The sequence below is a fragment of the Carcharhinus amblyrhynchos genome, chromosome 23, assembly GCF_965287045.1.
Source record: "Carcharhinus amblyrhynchos chromosome 23, sCarAmb.v2.hapA, whole genome shotgun sequence".
Classification (NCBI taxonomy): domain Eukaryota; kingdom Metazoa; phylum Chordata; class Chondrichthyes; order Carcharhiniformes; family Carcharhinidae; genus Carcharhinus; species Carcharhinus amblyrhynchos.
Window position 1 is genome coordinate 12,226,660 of NC_137346.1, and position 20,477 is coordinate 12,247,136.

General features: G+C 46.1%; 1 protein-coding gene across 1 annotated transcript in view; it reads left to right on the forward strand.

Moving 5' to 3' along the window:
- sgsm2 (small G protein signaling modulator 2) overlaps positions 1 to 15,962 on the forward strand; it is a 239,368-nt gene extending 223,406 nt beyond the window's left edge. Inside the window, exons 18-23 of the mRNA XM_080210376.1 lie at positions 2,718 to 2,842; positions 3,776 to 3,858; positions 5,909 to 6,018; positions 6,964 to 7,060; positions 13,425 to 13,592; positions 15,634 to 15,962. Coding sequence (XP_080066502.1) covers positions 2,718 to 2,842; positions 3,776 to 3,858; positions 5,909 to 6,018; positions 6,964 to 7,060; positions 13,425 to 13,592; positions 15,634 to 15,722 — 672 coding nt within the window. The 3' untranslated portion in view covers positions 15,723 to 15,962. The remainder of the gene's footprint in view (positions 1 to 2,717; positions 2,843 to 3,775; positions 3,859 to 5,908; positions 6,019 to 6,963; positions 7,061 to 13,424; positions 13,593 to 15,633) is intronic.
- The last annotated feature ends 4,515 nt before the right edge of the window (positions 15,963 to 20,477 follow it).

A 20,477-nucleotide genomic window follows, 5' to 3' on the forward strand; every position in this document is an offset into this window, starting at 1 on the left:
GGGCAAGGTTTAAAGAAGATGTACAAGGCAGATTTTTTTACACAGAGAGTAGTGGGTGTCTGGAACTCGTTGCCAGGAAAGGTAGTGGAAGCGGATACGGTTAGTGACTTTTAAGGGGCGTCTTGACGAATACACGAATAGGATGGGAATAGAGGGATATGGTCCCTGGAAGGGTAGGGGGTTTTAGTTCAGGCAGGCAGCATGGTCGGTGCAGGCTTGGAGGGCCGAAGGGCCTGTTCCTGTGCTGTAATTTTCTTTGTCCTTTATTTTAAACAATGCAGCTACAGAGATGGAGGATAAAGCTTAATTCTACCTCCTTTAAACTTTGTATTAATGTTAATCATAGAATCCTACAGTGCAGAAGGAGGCCATTCAGCCCATTGAGTCAGCACCAGCCACAATCCCACCCGGGGCTTATCCCCTCTACCTAACCTGCACATCTTTGGACTGTGGGAGGAAACCCGCAGGCATGGGAAGAATGTGCAAAGTCCACACAGTGACCCAAGCCGGGAATCGAACCTGTGTCCCTGGCTCTGTGAGGCAGTGCTAACCACTGCGTCACCGTGCCACCTCCTGTTCTTCCCTGCTGCCATCAGGTTTTTGAATGGACCCATTATATATTAAGCAGATCTTTGGCTTTACCCTATCTACATCCTGTTTAGTAACTGCAGCACTACATTCTGCACCTTCTCCTCTATGGGCTCTTTTAGCTTTGTCTGTATAGCACGCAGGAAATGATACTTTTCACTGTATCCCAATGCATGTGACAATAATAAATCAAATCATATTATTTTGCATTTGTTCCTGGAATGGGGGTAAGGCTGCATTTCACATGACCCACTTTAGAGGCATTAAGAGTAAACCACGCAAATTTGTTTATTCATTCATGAGATGGGAGCGTCAGTGGCTGGCCAGCATTTATTGCCCATCCCTACTTGCCTGAGGGTAATTGAGTGTCAACCACATTGCTGAGCTCCTGGAGTCACATTTGGCCAGACCAGATAAGGACAGCAGATTTCTTTCCCTAAAGGACATTAGTGAACCCGGTGGGTTTTTCTGACAATGGTTTTGTGATCGCCAGAAGATTTTTAATTAGAGATATTTTTATTGAATTCAAATTCGACAATCTGCTGAAGCGGGATTCGAACCCGGGTCCCCAGAACATTAGCTGAGTTTCTGGATTAATAGTCCAGCGATAATACCAATTGGCCATTGCCCCCCATTTGGAGTATTGTGAGCAGTTTTGGGCCCCATATCTAAGGAAGGATGTGCTGGCCTTGGAAAGGGTCCAGAGAAGGTTCACAAGAATGATCCCTGCAATGAAGAGCTTGTCGTGTGAGGAACGGTTGAAGACTCTGGGTCTGTTATTGTTGGAGTTTAGAAAGATGAGAGGGGGGATCTTATTGAAACCTACAGGAAACTGCGAGACCCTGGATAGAGTGGATGTGGAGATGTTTCCACTATTAGGAAGATCTAGAACCAGAGGGTGCAACCCACAGTCTAAAGGGACAATCCTTTAAAACAGAGACGAGGAAGAATTTCTTCAGCCAGTGAATTCCTTTGCCGCAGAAGGCTGTGGAGGCCAGGTCATTGAGTGTCTTTAAGATAGGTTTTTGATTAATAAGAGGATCAGGAGTTATGGGGTAAAGGTAGGAGAATGGGGATGAGAAAAAAAATCAGCCATGATTGAATGGCAGAGTGGACTCGATGGGCCGAGTGGCCTAATTCTGCTCCTATGTCTTATGGTCTCCCCTGAAGTTACATGTAAGCCAAATCAAGTAGGCCAGGTTCCCTGAAGGGCAGTATTGAGGCAGTTTGGTGGTTATGAGAATCTGGTTGCTTTTATGTTTATTTGGTCCTGATATCCTTACTGCTGTCCAAGATTTGAACTCCTGAACACTCGGTTATTAATATTTACCACCCAATCCAGCAAAGCATCACAACCACAGCAGCAAAGCTGATACACTGTCATTGAATCCAAAGAAAAGTGTAACAAAACTGATATAAAAAAATGATGTTCTGAGATTAGTACATGGCATAACAAGACAGCAGAGAATAGTGTGTTGGAATTCCATTATTAGAATTGAGTATTTATTTATCAAGACTCTTATCTACATTTGATTTGATTTATTATTGTCACATGTATTCATATACATTGAAAAGTATTGTTTCTTGTGCACTATACAGACAAAGCATACCATTCATAGAGAAATGAGAAAGTGCAGAATGTAGTGTTACAGTCATAGCTAAGGTTAGAGAAAGATCAATTTAATAGTGTAGGTCCATTCGAAAGTCTGATGGCAGCAGGGAAGAGGCTGTTCTTGTGTTGGTTGGTACGTGACCTCAGACTTCTGTATCTTTTTCCCAACGGAAGAAGGTGGAAGAGAGAATGTACAGGGTGCGTGGGGTCCTTAATTAGGCTGGCTGCTTTTCTGAGGCCATCAATGGATGGGAGGCTGGCTCGCGTGATGGATTGGACTACATTCACTACCTTTGTAGCTTCTTGCAGTCTTGGGCAGAGCAGGAGCCATACCAAGCTGTGATACAACCAGGAAGAAAGCTTTCTATGGTACATCTGTAAAAGTTGGTGAGAGTCATAGCTGACATGCCAAGTTTCCTTAGTCATCTGAGAAAGGAGAGGCGTTGGTGGGCTTTCTTAACTATAGTGTCGGGATGGTTGATTATTGAACCCAATTTGAATATTTCTTCTCTCTTAGACAGAACTGATGGATGCTGTATCATTAAACTGGCACCGGATTGATAAGGATGTTCAGCGCTGTGATAGGAATTACTGGTATTTTACCACAATCAATCTAGAAAGACTGAAGACAGTAATGTGCAGGTATGGCTTTCAATCTGTTTCTTTACTATCTGTTAGATACATAACTAGTACATTCTGATTCGAAGCATCATAAAGTGTAGGGGGAGGCCATGTGGCCCATCGAGCCTGTACCATCTCTCTGAAAATACATCTTATCCCCCCCATCACATCTCCTGTAAACCCACAAATTTACTATGGCCAATTCATCTAACCTACACATCTTGGGACATTAAGGGGCAATTTATCATGGCCAATCCACCTAACCCACACATCTTTGGAGTCATGATATGGAACTGCCAGCATTGGACTAGGGTAGAAGCACTACCACTTCATCAGGATGAAGGAGCAGCGCTCCGAAAGCTCGTGCTACCAAATAAATCTCTTGGACTTTAATTTGGTGTGGTGAGACTACTTACTGTGCCATCTTTGGAGTGTGGGAGGAAACCGGGACACCCGGAGGAAACCATGCAGATACGGGGAGAACATGCAAACTCCACACAGACAGTGACCCGAGGCCGGAATCGAACCTGGATCCCTGGCTCTGTTCTTGAGTCGGTTGGTATGTGACCTCTGACTTTTGTATCTTTTTCCCGATGGAAAAACATGGAAGAGAGAATGTCCGGGGTGTGTGGGGTCCCCGACACCAGGGACCTGGTTTCGATTCCTGGCTAGGCTCAGTGTCTGTGGGAGTTTGCATGTTCTTCCCGTGTCTCTGGGTGCTCCAGTTTCCTCCCACACTCCAAAGACACTCGGTTAGGTGCATTGGCCATGGTAAATTCTCCCTCAGTGACCCAAAAATGTGCCCGAGTGTGGCGACTGGGGGACTTTCATAGTAACTTCACTGCAGTGTTAATGTCAGCCTACTTGTGACACTAATAAATAAACATTAAAACTGTGCTGTGTGTTTAATTCAGTTATATTTCTGCTGATTTTTGTTTTCTCCTTGCCTTGCAGTTATGTGTGGGAACATCTGGATGTGGGCTACGTTCAGGGAATGTGCGACCTCTTGGCACCACTAATGGTTATTTTGGACAATGGTGAGAAATTCGTTTAACGAGACTTGGCTAAATTTTGTAATTATTCACTCCATCTTCAGCCTGGCATGGTGGTAGAACACCTGTTCTAAAGGGGTAGATTTAAGTTCTTGGACATCATTTACGGAACAGAAGTGTTGATTCCAAGGACTCGCCTGAATTAATAATGAAACATCCCCAAATATTATGAATTCTGAGCCATCAATAGGTCATTACAAAGTTGCTTGTGGTAAAGTACAGGCAGTTTACCCCAGCACTGCACTGGGAAGAGCTGACAATGAAACTATCGGCTGAACAGATATTCTGGAGTTGTGTTCAGTTACTTTCTCCTGGAGTTTTACAGCACAGAAAGAGGCCCTTCGGCCCATCACGGCTGTGCCGGCCATCAAGCCATCTGTCTGTTCTAACTGCATTTTCCAGCACATGGTCTGTAGCCTGGTATCTTATTATGGTGTTTCAAATACTCATCTAAATGCTCCTTAACTGTTGCAGGGTTCCCCCGCTCTGGCATCCTTTCAGGCAGTGGTTCCAGATTCTCTCTGTCCTCTGGGGAAAAGGTTTTCCTCAAGTCTCCTCTAAATCCATTGCCCCTTACCTCAAATCTCTGCCTCTTGGTTATCGAGCCCTCTACTAAGAGGAAAGGTTGTTTCCTATCTATCCGATTTTGTAATTTTGTACACCTCGATGAGGTTCCCCTCTCAGCCTTCTCTGCTCTGAGGGAAACAAACCCGGCTATAACCAGCCTCTCTTCACAGAAACACTCCAGCACAGGCCAATATCCCAGTGAATCTCCTCTGCACCCTCTCCAGTGCAATCACATTAAGGGGGCATTTATACCAAATTCGAGCAAATAATCTGGGCTGGTACTTCCAATGCAGCAGAGTGGGGTTGTGGAAAGGTTGTAGCCTGGGAGGCAGTTGCAGAGGGGTTACAGCTCAGGGATCGCAGTGGGGTTGCAGTACGGGGGGATTGCAGAGGGGTTGCAGTACGGGGGGGATTGCAGAGGGGTTGCAGTATGGGGGGATCGCAGTGGGGTTGCAGTACAGGGGGATTGCAGTACGGGGGGAATGCAGAGGGGTTGCAGTACGGGGGGATCGCAGTGGGGTTGCAGTAGGGGGGGATTGCAGTAGGGGAGGATTGCAGTGTGGTTGCAGTACGGGGGGATTGCAGTAGGGGGGGATTGCAGTGTGGTTGCAGTACGGGGGGATCGCAGTGTGGTTGCAGCACAGGGGGGTTGCAGTACGGGGGGATTGCAGTGTGGTTGCAGCACAGGGGGGTTGCCGTACGGGGGGATTGCAGTGTGGTTGCAGCACAGGGGGGTTGTGGCACCAAGGTTGCAGGACGGAGCTGGGGGAAGTGATATGGCACGGAGTGATTGCAGCATGGAGGGGTCGCTGCACCGAGGGGTCGCTGCACCGAGGGGTCGCTGCACCGAGGGATCGCTGCACTGAGGGGGTGCTGCACTGTCAGAGGTTCAGGTGAGATGTGAAGGCTGTTTCTGTTATCTTGAATTGGCACAAAAAAAACTCTCATGGTACGATTCAGAAAAGAGGCGGGGCACTGCCCTGATGCATTGACCAATAGTTATCCTTAAACAAACATCACTAAAACTGTCCAATCATATTTCAGTGATGTCTGTGGGATCTTGTTGTGCGAGATTTAGCCACTGCATTTCCTGCTTTACAACATCGGCCACACTACAAACAGCATGTCATTGGCTGAAGATTGCTTTGGGACGTGCTGTGAAAGTGGCTCTATGAATGGAAGTTAATTCTTTCTCTCACCCACACGGAGAGATCCCAGCTGGGAGCCACGGTCCACGTGTGACCCTGATCCCTGGAACAACCAAACTGTCCCAGTTTCAGCATCTCGAGAAGAACTATTGGGAGCTGAAAGGTAATCATTGTATGTACCGTCCAGTCTCCGAATATCTGTCCCCTGAACCCAAAGGACAGTCCTGGTCCCAGCAGAATTAGGTGTGTCTCAGTCTCGCGCTTCACTCTGTGGCTGCGTTTTTGACGGGAGATTATTTGTGTTCTTGTTCCTGGTGCAGAGCCCCTGGCGTACAGCTGCTTTAGCCAGCTAATGAAGAGAATGAATCAGAACTTCCCAAATGGAGGCGCCATGGATACGCACTTTGCCAACATGAGATCCTTAATACAGGTAACGGGAATGGGAATAGCATTCAACAAGAGACATTTTCCTTCTATTCAATTCATTCGTGGGATGTGGGCGTCGCTGGCTGGGCCAGCATTTATTGCCCATCCCTATTTGCCCTTGATTCGAGTGAATTTCAGAGGGCATCTTAAGAAGTGTTAAAGAAATGTTCATTTATTAGTCGCAAGTCAGCTTACATTAACCCTGCAGTGAAGTTACTGTGAAAATCCCCTCGTTGCCACACTCCGGCACCTGTTCGGGTACACTGAGGGAGAATTTAGCACGGCCAATGCAGCTAACCAGTACATCTTTCAGACTGTGGGAGGAAACCCACGCAGTCACGGAGAGAATGTGCAAACTCCACACAGACAAGTCGGGAATCGAACCCGGGTCCCTGGCGCTGTGAGGCAGCAGTGCTAATCATTCTGCCACCATGCTGCCCCATGTTATTCTCCCAAGAGAGAAACAGCCAATGTTCCACCTGACTTGAAACGTTGGCCGTATTCTCTTTGCACAGACACTGTCAGACCTGCTGAAATTTTCCAGCATTTTCTGTTTTTGTTTCAGATTCCAGCTTCCAGGGCAGCACGGTGGCACACTGCTGCTTCACAGCTCCAGGGACCCGGGTTCGAGTCCCGGCCTGGGTCACTGTCTGTGTGGAGTTTGTACATTCTCCTCGTGTCTGTGTGGGTTTCCTCCGGGTGCTCCGGTTTCCTCCCACGGTCCAAAGATGTGCGGGTTAGGTTGATTGGCCATGCTAAAATTGCCCCTTAGTGCCCTGAGATGCGTAGGTTAGAGGGATTAGCGGGTAAATGTGTAGGGATATGAGGGTAGGGCCTGGGTGGGATTGTGGTTGGTGCAGACTCGATGCGCCAAATGGCCTCATTCTTCACTGTAGGGTTTCTATGATTCTTCTGCAGTAATTTGCTTTTATCTTTAATTCTATTTCAGATTTTGGACTCAGAGCTCTTTGAGTTAATGCACCAGAATGGAGATTACACCCACTTTTACTTCTGCTATCGCTGGTTCCTGCTGGATTTCAAAAGAGGTAAGCGCGAGAGTTCCAGTTGATTTACAAAGGATGGTTTAATAATCACACTGGTTCTCCCGTGGTATTTTTAAAGTCCTATTCTGCTTCCCTCTTGAGGAGGCGCAGTGGGGAACACCCCTACCTCTGTGACAGAAACTCCAGGTTTAAGTCCCACCCCAGGATTTGATGGGCGAGGAAGGTGGATTCATAACGCGGTCAAACAGGTTGAGTGTCAACTTGTAAAACCCTTCCAAACACACCAATAGCTGGTGGGAAGAGAGTCCTGATCAGCCACACTTGATATGGAATGATGCCTCTCAAGCTTCTAGTGACAGACTGGTGAACTGTTCCAGGAAAAGCTTTGCTATGGGAACAGGTGGAAGTTTTGATTCAAAAACAGAAAAATGCTGGAAAATCTCAGCAGGTCTGACAGCAGCTGTGGATAGAGTGTAGAGCCATTTTACCATTTTGATTCTAAGTGCTGGGCGGACTTGAAACTGGGAGTGTTTCAGATCCGACCTTTAGACCCATTCTGAGGCACCCCCGTTCAAACTCTGGGCCTGATTTTACCATTTTCATTCTAAGTGTTGAATCTGGCACAATTCAGATCCGACTTGGAAATCTGCTTACTTACACACTTAGCCTGAAAAAAAATCGCGGCACTGAGCAGGTCACGGTGAAAAATATTGTTTCTTGTGTACTACACAGACAAAGCATACCATTTATAGAGTACATAAGGGAGAAGGAAAGGAGTGGGTGCAGAATATAGTGTTGCAGTTGCTGGTAGGGTGCAGCAAAAGATCAGCTTAATGTGTGATAGGACCGTTCCAAAGTCTGACAGCAGCAGGGGAGAAGCTGTTCTCGAGACAGTAGGTACATATTTTCAGACCTTTGTATCTTTTTTCCAATGGAAAAAGTTGGAAGAGAGAATGTCTGGGGTGCGTGGGGGCCTTGATTATACTGGCTGCTTTTCCAAAGTCTGCCTTGTACACCATTAGGTACAGGAAGAGAAACAACAGTCTGGCACTAGTTGTAGTTCACATTGTGCATTTCCCCCAGCCAGGAAGTTAGGCGGTAGACCTCTCTACTCCACACTAACTTAAAGCTCCGATTGACGCTGATAAGATCATATTTATCCTTAATTGTCCTGTGAAGATGATGGTGAGTTATTTTCTTTGCATTCTTTCAGGCTGCAGTGGGATTAGGGAATGTCAGGATTTTTGACCCAGTGAGAATGAAGTTATCCAAGTTCAGAAATTGATCGTAAGATAGTGACTTTGGAGGTGATGTTTTTGCAATGATGCCCTTCTATTGGAGCCACATTCACAACTGCCTAGTGATACACACCTCAGATCCACGATCCCCTCTGTCTCAAAATGCATTCAAACACTTCAGAAAATGCAGCAAAAGTGGCAAGATTCAAGACTGATCCCAAGTGTAATGTTTGTAAAAGGATTAGAGAATCCCTTGACAATGATAGTTAAGTACACTGCAAAATATGTTACGCGGCATGAATAAAACAAATCCAGCATATCTTTCTTTTGATGAGGGGTCATCTTGACTCAAAATGTTGGCTCTGTTCCCTCTCCATGAGACACTGTCAGACCTGCTGAGATTTTCCAGCAGTTTCGTTTTTTGTTAGAATGATTGGCCATACTAAATTTAAAGTTTATTTATTAGTCACAAATCAACTTACGTTCAAGCTGAAATGAACTTACTGTGAAAAATCCCCTTGTTGCCACACTCCTGCGCCTGTTCGGGTACACTGAGGGAGAATTTAGCATGGCCAATGCACCCTAACCAGCACATCTTTGGACTGTGGGAGGAAACAGGAGCACCCGGAGGAAATGGGGAGAATGTGCAAACTCCACACAGACAGAGAACCGAGGCTGGTATTGAACCCGGGTCCCTGGTGCTGTGAGGCAGCAGTGCTAACCACTGTGCCACCTTACCCCCCACCACCACCACCCTACCCTCCCCTTCAAGTGCCAGAGGGATTTAGCTTGGTAATTAAGTGGGGTTACGGAGATAAGGCCCCCAGTGGGATTGTTGTCAGTACAGGCCTGATGGGGTGAATGGCCTCCTGCACTGTAAGGATTCCAGCATCCGCAGTAATTTGCTTTTATCTTTTGTTTTAATCACTTGGCATTTGCCACTTGTCAGCCCAAGCCTGGATACAGTCCAGGTTGGATTTTGACATATTCCGTATGTGCTTCCTGCCAACTTATTCCAGTAGAAATTTCTGCGTTCACGTTGCAAACTTGTAATTACACCCTCTGCAGTGAGGAGGGTTTCATTACAGCTGTAAAGTTCACTTGGCCACTTCCCTCTCTCAACCTAGAGATGGGAGTTAAAAATTGAAAAATAAAAAGGGCGGAATTACTGGAGGCAGCTGGGCAGTACGTGTTTTGTTGCGCACATCTGGAATTTTATTTGAAAAAGGAACAAACATTTTGTTCAGCAGATGAGAAATGTTCGAACTGACTTTCTAGACGAGGAAACTTGGATTCTACACTGTCTGTGTTAGACGCTGAGATGGGGATCCCACTTCCCCAAGTAGCCTTTTCCCATTCTGGATGCTCCCTTTGCTCCGTTCTCCTCTGCCTTGTCTGAAACACCGTTTTCAACAATGGTGCTCGGAGATAGAAAGCCTTAGGATTGGAGTTCAGCAACGTGTTGCCAGGTGCCCACTGTTACTATGACAACTGCATTGTCGCATCAAGTGTCATCTGTATCTTCAGAGCTTGCGATGTTAATTTTCATCCAGAATGTTCTACAGCATTTGCATAATTGCATAGAATCTGCAGTGTAGAAGGAGGCCATTTGGCCCATCGAGCCTGCACCGACAACACCCAAGTCCTGTCCTAGCCCCGTACCCCCACATATTTACCCTCCTTATCCCCCTGACACTAAGGGGCAATTTAGTGTGGCCAATCCACCAAACCTTTGGACTGTGGGATGAAACTGGATCACCTGGAGGAAACCCACGCAGACACGGGGAGAACATGCAAACTCCACACAGACAGTCACCCGAGGCCAGAATTGAACCCAGGTCCCTGGCGTTGTGAGGCAGCAGTGCAAACCACTGTGCCGCCGTGCTGCCCACATCGTAGAAATATAGCAACTAGGAGAAGGCCATTCAGCCCTTTGAGCCTTCTCTGCCATTCAATGTGATCATGGCTGATCCTCTATCTCAATGCTAAACTCTTGCACTCTCCCTTGATGCCATTAAAATCTAAAAAAATTAGCTCTCTCTTTCTTGAATACGTTCAGTGACTTGGCCTCCACAGCCCCCTGTGGGAGACCATTCCACATGTTCCCTCTGTATGAAGGAATCTTTCCTCATCTCAGTTCTAAATGGTCTACTCCATATCTTACATAAGAACATAAGAAATAGGAGCAGGAGTCGGCCATCCAGCCCTTCGAGCCTGCCCCGCCATTCAATAAGATCATGGCTGATCTGTCGCTGCTCAGTTCCACTTTCCCGCTCTCTCCCCATAACCCTTAATCCCCTCTCTTATCAAAAACCCATCAACCCGCGTCTTAAAAATATTTAGCGAGGCAGCTGTGTCCCCTGGTTCTCAATTCCTCACCCAGGGAAAATATCCTCCCTGCATCTCGTCTGTCCAGCCCTGTTATATTGTTATACGTTTATATGTTTAATGCGTAACAGTGAGTATGTCTCTTCCAAGCTTTTGCCTGAAAGCTAAGATTTGTACCTCATTTACCTGAAGGAAGGTCGAAAGATACCCTTGATATCACGCACTAGCCAATATTCATCACTCAACTAAAACAGGCTACCTGCTCATCACATTGTCCCATTGCTCACAGTGGGACGCTGCAGAGAACAAATTTACACAGTGTTTCCTACATTACAACAGTGGCTACATATCAAAAGGTGTTTCATTAGTTGTTGTGCTTTGGTGCATCCTGAGGTCAGAAAAGGTGCTGTATAAATGCAAGTCTTCTATTTGTCCACGAAATAGTCTTTCTATCCTCACCCAAGCTTATTGCCCTAAAACAATACCTCCAGTCAGGGTGGCACACTGGTTAGCAGTGTTGCCTCACCGCATCAGAGAGCCAGGTTCAAACCTGGCCTTGGGGGATTGTCTGTGCAGAGTTTGCACATTCTCCCCGTGTCTGCGTGGGTTTCTTCCAGGTGTTCCGGTTTTCTCCCACAGTCTGAAAGGCGTGCCGGTTAGGCGCATTGCCTATGCTATTTTATTTATTTATTAGTGTCTCAAGTAGGCTTACATTAATACAGTGAAATGACCGTGAAAGTCCCCTAGCCCTCACACTACAGTGCCTTTCCGGGTACACTGAGGGAGAGTTTAATGTGGCCAGTGCACCTCCATCAGTGTGCCTGAACACAGTGTAGCGACTAGGGGCTTTTCACAGTAACTTCATTGCAGTGTTAATGTAAGCCTACTTGTAACACTAATAAATAAATTTCAAATTTAATCCTCTGGTCAATCTCTTGGCTAATGTCACAAAAACAGAAAATGCTGGAAAATCTCAGTAGGCCTGACAGCATCTGTGGAGAGAGAATTGAGCCAACGTTTCCGAGTCTTGATGACCCTGTTTCAGATTCCAGCATCCGCAATATTTTGCTTTTATCTCTTGGTTAATATGATGCCAGCACAGAATCAAATGGTCTTGAAGATTTGTAGCTCTGCTCTCTTCCTGTGCTGTGTTAAAAGAAAGAGACTTGTTTTCATACAGTACCTTTTAATATCTCAGAACCTCTCAAACCATCAAGTCATTTTGAACAGTAACCACTACCGTAATGTGACAGTTAATTTTCACATTGAATGCTTCCCCCAGATGAGAGCGATAAAGAAATGGTCTGATCACATGGTGGCACAATGGTTAGAACTGCTGCCTCACAGCACCAGGGACCTGGGTTCAATTCCTGGCTTGGGTCACTGTCTGTGTGGAGTTTGCACATTCTCCCCATGTCTGCATGGGTTTCCTCCAGGTGCGCTGGGGGTTTCCTCCCACAGTCCAAAGATGTGCGGGTTAGGTTGATTGGCCGTGCCAAATTGGCCCTAGTGTCAGGGGGATTAGCAGGGTAAATATGTGGGGTTACGGGAATAGACTGTGGGTGGGATTGTGATTGGTGTGGACTCAATGGGCTGAATGTCCTCCTCCTCCACCGTAAGGAATCTATGGTTTCTATCACCTGGTTTAGGTTCAGGGATAAATATCAGTCAGTTCACTGGGAAAACTCCCCTGTTCTGCTTCAAAATTTGATTTGATTTGATTTATTATTGTCACATGTATTATGACACAATCAAAATTATTGTTTCTTGTGCGCTGTACAGACAAAGCATAGAGAGGGAAAGGAGAAGGTGCAGAATGTACCATTGTTACAGAGTTTATAAGAGTTAGAGTAGACTTTTAAAAGCATAGAACGAGAGTAAAAGATAGAATTAGAGGGTATTCTGGAGACAGGTCACAAGGAGTCACCTCGCTCCAGCGCCATCTTAAACTGCAGCACAGAAATAATAATATGGAATCGCTTCCTGTCTTCTGAGAGAGCACTCAGGACATCTGTTTAATATCCTGTCTGAAAAATGCACCTCAGACGATGCAGCACTCCTTCAGTAATGTACGGAAGTTCCCGCTTCAAGTGTGTTCAAGATTTCCAGAAAGAAATGAAAGATTGTACAGCTCGGGGCTTCCTGCTTTCAAACAGAAAAGGTCTGCTGGAGATCTCCCAATGAATGGGTTTGATAGGCCGGATATGGAGAGAATGGCCGGAATTTTACCACCCACCTGCCACTGAAATCCTAGAATCATAGAATCCCTACAGAAGGAGGTCATTTGGCCCATTGAGCCTGCCCCGACAACAACCCCACCCAGGTTATATCCCCGTAACCCCACATATTTACCCTGCTAGTCCCCCTGACACTGAGGGGCAATTTAGCATGGCCTAACACACACAGTGGGAGGAAACCGGAGCACCCAGAGGAAACCCACGCAGACATGGGGAGAATGCACAGACTCCACATAGACACCGAGCCCGGACTTGAACCCTGGTCCCTGGCACTGGGAGGCAGCAGTGCTAACCACTGTGCCACAAGGGGGTGGCTTGGTTACAATTCCTGCACACACGCAGTCACTGGCATTAAGAATAATCAACTGAGCCAAAGACCCAATGGGCAGCACCGACTGAACCGTGTGCTGGCAGGAAATTAGTAGCGCTCCCTTTCGACAAAAATAAGAACAGAACTTTTATTCCTCAAAGAAATCCATTATGTATTGTTAACATGTTCATGTGCATCATTTATGATTAGTGCTTGTGGTATATAATGAAAGTTACCTTCAAAATAAATGTGTGGTGAAGCCTGTCACTTAAAATGACTTTCCTTTGGCACAGAACTCTTGTACGAGGATGTTTTCGCTGTGTGGGAGGTCATCTGGGCAGCAAAGTACATCTCTTCAGAACACTTTGTCCTTTTCATTGCCTTAGCGCTGGTGGAGGTTTACCGTGAGATCATTCGTGATAACAACATGGATTTCACGGACATTATCAAGTTTTTCAATGGTGAGCCTCATAAGTACTTCTCTATCTTTTCCTTAAATGCGTGTGGACATTTTTTGCTGCCTTCTCTCTTTCTCTTTCACCTGTGCGACTCTTGAATGTCCAACTGGTAACCCTAGGACACTCTGTCTCGACACTCTCAGTCACTCTCAATGAACTGAAGTGTTAATGTTCCCACCTGCCTGGGCAAGGAATGGCTTTTAGCACAGGGAGACTCATACAGGGAAGTCAGAGCATTAAATTTCCAAGTAAGTTGTCCGCATAACTCGGAGGATGAAAGCAGGATTATCCACTATCTCGCAGAGATGGGGAGGTGGGGTGGTGATATGGGGCAGAGGGCCGGGGGGAGAGAAAGAAGGGGGATGTGGTCAGGGTTTCCTGTGGGGAAGTCGGGATGTATGGCTAGTGGGGTAGTCTTTTGTGGGTGGGGGGCTCCTGTGGAGGGGGTGGAGTTAGGGGGATAGGAGTGTGGGAGAGGAGAACTGAGCTCAGCAGGGGGCTGGCCAGCTGACCAGGAAAATTAGCACATCAGCAGCAGCATCCTCACTGTAGACTGGCTGTCTCTGCATATACATGAAATAGTCAGCGCAAAGAGAATGTTTCATAATATCTATCAACAGGACACAGCTGAATGTCCTTGCTAACAGCACTGACACTGTGAAAAATACATGGTTAAGTGAATTTAGCACATTCCATCCGTCTACCACTAAAGATTGTGACATTATCGATGGGATGCGATTAAACAGCTATTGCCTTGATACCTGTTCGTATCATATGTAAATAATTTACCGATGTACATGACTAGAAACAATTGTCTTTATTAGACATTGTGCCCTATAAAAAAGCTGACTGTGCACTATTGAACAGAGCAGACTGAAAAAGCCTTAGGAGTTCTTCTGTTCTCTTTTCTTTATCGATGAGAAGGCAATAAAGGATCCACCTCGCATGAACCCTGTGTCCGAATATCTTTCGAGCACAGACAGGAGAAGTTGGGTGTCCTGGGGGGGGGAGGGTTGCGGGGGGAGGTCAGGATAGTTATCCAAAAGTATGAAGCCGTTTTAATCTTTCTAATTTTCTCTGGGTAACAGTTGATGGAAGACAATTGGAACCATCGTAGTTTGCGAAAGAAATCGTGTTTTCGGATGGTTCCCAGTGGAGGGAAATGGAAATTTGGAGTTTCAGGGCAATTGCAAAGCAACCTTCACCTTGGAAATCACTGGGGAAGGGGCGTTTGGGGGTCGGGGTTGGAGGGTAGGAGGTTGGGGAAGTCCCCAGAGCATTTCTGGGTACGCCCCCCAACCTCCTCCTCCTGACAGATACATTGTCTTGTCACTTGGACATTGGGATCCATTATTTGTTGTTAATATAAGATGGTTGCAGGAATGAGAAATTGCAGTGATATGACTGGGGCGGCACAGTGGTTAGCACTGCTGCCTCACAGCGCCAGCGACCCTGGTTCAATTCCGGCCTTGGATGCCTGTGTGGAGTTTGCACATTCTCCCCGTGTCTGCATGGGTTTCCTCCAGGTGCTCCAGCTGCTTCCCACAGTCCAAAGATGTGCGGGTTAGATGGATTGGCCATGCTAAATTGACCCTTAGTGTCAGGGGGATTGGCAGGGTAAATACGCGGGGATGCGTGGGATAATCATTTGGGGTTGGGGGTTCCCGTGGAGGGTGTAAGAGGGAGGTCACATGGAGTCCAGGGCTGGGGGGATGGTGGTGTAGATCCTGGATGGGATTGTGGTCGGTGCAAACTAGATAGGTCCAGACTCGGTGGGCCGAATGGCTTCCTTCTGCACTGTAGGGATTCTGTGAAGATTAAGCAAATAAAGAGGAAAGGTTTCCAAAGTCTGAAAGGGTTGCTGTCCAGATTTAAAGCAATTGGCAAAAGAAAATCGGAGGGGCCACGAGGGGAAAACTTCACAAAGAAACGAGTGTTTGAAATATTGGGATGCCAATATTTCATTGCAGCTTTTAAACTGCAGTTGAATAAATGCTTGGCGGGGAAATAATCTCAGGGCTGTGGATTTTGCTTTCTGCTTCAGAAATGGCGGAGCGTCACGACGCGCAGCAGATCCTGAGGATCGCACGGGAACTGGTCTACAAGGTGCAGACACTGATAGAGAACAAGTGATGGAACTGAGCAGAGGTACGCAGACACTCAGCTTCCACCGAGCAAGCTTGAGTGGAGGAGGGGGGAGAGGTGGGGATCTGTCCCCTCTCCCTCCCTCCCCTCCTTCCCCGCAGCGGCTCCTGTTTCCTGCACTTGGACAAAGGATACTTCAAGCAAACGAGCTGGTCACCTCCTGACTTCAGACGGTGTCTCGCACTGGATGGAAAATGCAAGGCAGGAATTTCGAAAGAATGGGGGCTTTACTTTCTTGCCCTCCCTCACCCCCCCCCGCACCGAATAAGCTTCACCAATCGCAGTCACACTTTACAGATGCTTTAACATAGTTTATAAAAAAAAACCTCCTTTTCCTTTAAGTTCCTCCCCGTCTCTGCCCGCTTTTTGTTGTGTTTGCGTTTTATTTCATTTATTTTTTTAATCCCAGTGAGTGCCTAAATATTAAATGTGCGGCAAAAAAAAAACCTTTCACCATCCACACTATATTACCCTCGGACTGACAGACGGGTATATCTTAAACGCTAAACTGGGGAAGGGGTGGGGATTTCCCCCTCAACCCCCACCTGATTTTGCATTTGTGAATTCATAGTGTTTTTTAACTCCTGCAGACTGGTTGATTGGATTTGAATGGACCAATGTATATTTGGAATACATTTCAGCTCAGATCGATCCAATTTTATGGACTATTTTAGCATGTTTACATCAAAATAAGAGTTACTGATATTTTAGTTTTATTGAAGAATGACTAGATGTTCTCCGGTTCTGTATGTCTCTGTAATCCCAAAATATTGGGAAGTCATTTTCACGTGTTACGCAGTATTTGCTATCTCGGAAAAACACGAGTGGTTTGATCTTTAGTATGTCTGTCAGTAAATCTGGACTGAGTGGGATCTTTTTGGGGATCTGCAGGGAACCAGACTGATTCAGATCCAGTGGTTCCCATCCTCCCTCCCCCAGTGCTCATTATTTGCATCTCTTGTCGTTCCCCCTGCCCCCAACGGTTTGCATCACCAGTCTAAGCTGTGGACATCCCCCAGTCACCAACGCTCTCCTTTAGGGACTGTCGCTGGGGCCAAGGGGACAAGGCTTTGATGTTAGTTTGCTCCTTTCCCCCCACATTAAAATATGCATGAAGCTCTTTGCAGCGACCCAACCAGTTGAAGAGGCAGGAAGGCCTGAGACCAAACTTCATTACTTTCTGATCTAATCACCAAAACCTCAACATCTAGGCCCTGTACGTTACTGGAGTAAAGCCTAGATGAATCTTGACTGAAAGCTGTATGCATCAAGAAATGTGTGATGTATATTTTTCTTTCTGCACAGAATTGTCTTTCCCTCTGCTGCTTTGTTTTTCCCTCGTACCTTATTCCTGAAGACAATGACTCGTTACTGACAAGGATTCAAAGACGCTAAGCACTTTGTTAAGTACTCCTGTGTCCATTGTACGTATGTGCACCCTGAAAAGTCACCAGGTCATTCAACTGTGGGTTGGGTCAACACCCCCGTTCTTGCTTTCATGTGATACCCACTCCTAACCGCACCGATCACAGGAGATAGCAGGAATGGCCGTAATAAGAACAGAAAATGCTGGAAAATCTCAGCAGATCTGACAGCATCTGCGGAGAGAGAATAGAGCCAACGTCTCTTCGTCACAGCAGACCCACTGGGTTTCTCCGGCATTTTCTGTTTTTATTTCAGATTCCAGCATCCGCAGTAATTTGCTTTTATCAGGAATTTCTCTCCCCTTTCCCTAATCCAGGGATGCTGAGGCCGACTGCTGCATCCTTGTGCTGGCGATGAGTGCCTCACTGGGTTTGGATTGGGGATAGATTGGGACTTCCCTGATGTTTATAGCCAAACCACGGCCTGGGCGAACTCTCTGAACAATTTGTTCAGGAATGTGGACATTCTCTTGTCCTAAACATGAAGAAGAACATTCCCTGCCTCGTTCCCCTCCCTAACTCTCAACGGCAAACCAAGAGATACCCTGAGGCCAGGTGGTCGCGCTCTGACGCTGGATGGCTAGTTTGATGGCTGCACAATAACTGGGTTATGAAACTGGGACCAAGCAACTAAATAGAACTGTCACCAATTACTGTGTAGGCATCAACTGCTAGCTGGTGTGGTAATAAAACACTGAACATGAGTAGATTGCAACAGAGACTTGGCAAAACGTGCCAATAAAACAAAATCACACGTCAAGTGAATGCGTGAGTTGGCGTTAGCTTGAGTGAGTTTGCATTTACAATTTAACCGCAGTATATTGCAAAGCTCCAATCCCAGTGCACTGAGAGTGGGCAGTGAGTGGGGTTCTTTCTTCTCTCCTTTCAATCCCCTTTTTCTTCCCTTACTGTTCATTCCAGCCGCGTTATTGTGAATGAGCAGGAAGCTGTGACTCACAACGCGCACCCCTGCTGGGTGATGTTCTGCGCCAGTGTTGCCACTCGGACACATTCCAAAAATGAAATATTAACGTACGTAATCTAAAGGGCCAAACAAGCACCCTGCCTCATTTTTGATGTTCAGCGTCACCGATCACAGTGAAGGGGAGAGAGGGTCTGAGTTGGTAAATAGATAACCTACCTCAGTCAGTTACCGCTCCCCTCAACAACAGGCGTTAGGCCCTTTGATTTCACTGCTCATCTTTTATTGATCAGAATTCTGTTTCGTTTACGCTTGTCCGTGGTTTTGCTAGTGATGAGGCCGCGGCGACATCTAATGCAGAGGCAGGTGGACGCCCCGTGATCGCTTTAAGTATTTGGAAAGACGTTTGATAGTCTGCCCACAGACCAGAGAACCAAGTGCTTATTAATTGGGTCAAATTTGCCAAGGATTTTCTGTGTGGCCACATGATAGACATGTGATTTTTATACTGATAGGTTTGAGAAGCGAGGATGTCTCAATCTGTTTTAATTTAGGCAAAGCTAAAATGTCAAACTTAACATTTTTTTAAATCACATTTAGGCTCACTTTCTGCTTGAATTAACCTCTGACCCATACTGTCTAAAATCTACCTCAGAGAGAGTCGAGTTGTGAGTGTGATTAATCCCTTAGTGTAAATAAAGCACTTGTACAAGCAGTCAGCATTCACACATTTAGAGAATCTACATCCTTTCCTCTTTAATTTATTTCCTTTCTTGGCCCATCTTGGTTGTATTTGCAAATACCTCACACCTTCTATCCGCTCTCTAAAGTGTGGAGTTACGTCTTTTCCCTTTTGTGTCCCTCTCTCCCCAAAGAAGTCTCTCGATCGCTCACCCTAACTTTCGTGGAAAGTCAGCCTCAGAAAAGGAATGTAAATTGTCATTTCTGACAATATTCTTAAGTAAAGTCATTTGATTAACCAAAGATGTAGGGTACATCCGTTGTCTTGTACGGCATATCACCCTACGAGACCATGCACAGGTCACTGGCGCCCTCTGAGTTATTATTAATTTTGGCATTCAGAATAATTCCCCAGACCGTTAACATAATTCAGCTAAGACGCAGACACTGGGTAAAAGTGCCGGTTTTTATAGTTGGAAAGGAAGTACAGTTTTGAAATGAGCAGAAGGTAGAAGGATGCAAAATTGTCTTCTTGTCCAACTTTTGCTGTGAGGAGGCAAGTCTAGCTGATACCCGGACAAAGGGGTGGCACGGTGGCATAGTGGTTAGCACTGCTGCCTCACAGCTTCAGGGACCCCGGTTCCATTCCAGCCTCGGGTCACTGACTGTGTGAAGTTTCCACATTCTCCCCATATCTGCCTGAGTTTCCTCCGGGTGCTCCGGTTTCTTCCCACTGTCCAAACATGTGCAGGTTAGGTAGGTTGGCCATGCAAAATTGCCCATAATGTCCCAGGATGTGTAAATTAGAGGGATTAGCGGGGTAAACATGTGGCTAGGGCCTGGGGTGGGATTGTTGTCGGTGCAGACTCGATGGGCCGAATGGCCTCCTTCGGCACCGTAGGATTTCTTACCCTAATGGTGGCGATTACTCTTTAGAAAAATCTAATGAGTGGTGAGGCATAAGCAAGTTTACCATAATTAAAAGGCCTTGGAGAGAGTACAGAATACTAATCCATGATGGATGATGCAAAGCTAGGTTTTAAGAGCCTGTATGTTATAGATCAAATGGGAGAATTGACATAAGCCAGGGAAAGATTTGATTTATTATTGTCACATCTATTAGCATACAGTGAAAAGGATTATTCCTTGCACACTACATAGACAAAACATACCATTCATAGAGAAAGAAAGGAGAGAGTGTAGAATGTGGTGTTACAGTCATAGCTAGGGTGTAGAGAAAGATCAACTTAATACAAGGTAGGTCCATTCAAAAGTCTGACGGCAGCGGGGAAGAAGCTGTTCTTGAGTCAGTTGGTATGTGGGGTCCTTAATTATGCTGGCTGCTTTTCAGAGACAGTGGGAAGTGTCGACAGAGCTAATGGACAGGAGGCTGGTTTGTGTGATGGATTGGGCTACGTTCACCACCTTTAGTAGTTTCTTGCGGTCTTGGGCGGAGCAGGAGCCATACCAAGCTGTGATACAGCTGGAAAGAATTAGAGTTAGAACAGGGGGCAGTTTAAAGATAAATACATATTCCTATCTTCTGTTTTGCCAGCATTTTTACGCTCCATAATTAAGTAATACTTTAAATTTGACAACATATTTCAACTAGTCTGCTGAGTGATTTAGATAACACCCAGAAATGGTGATACATTGATATCCAACAATAGTTTTGGAAGGTAAAGAATATCAGATGTAAAGGCAGGTAAATGGAGT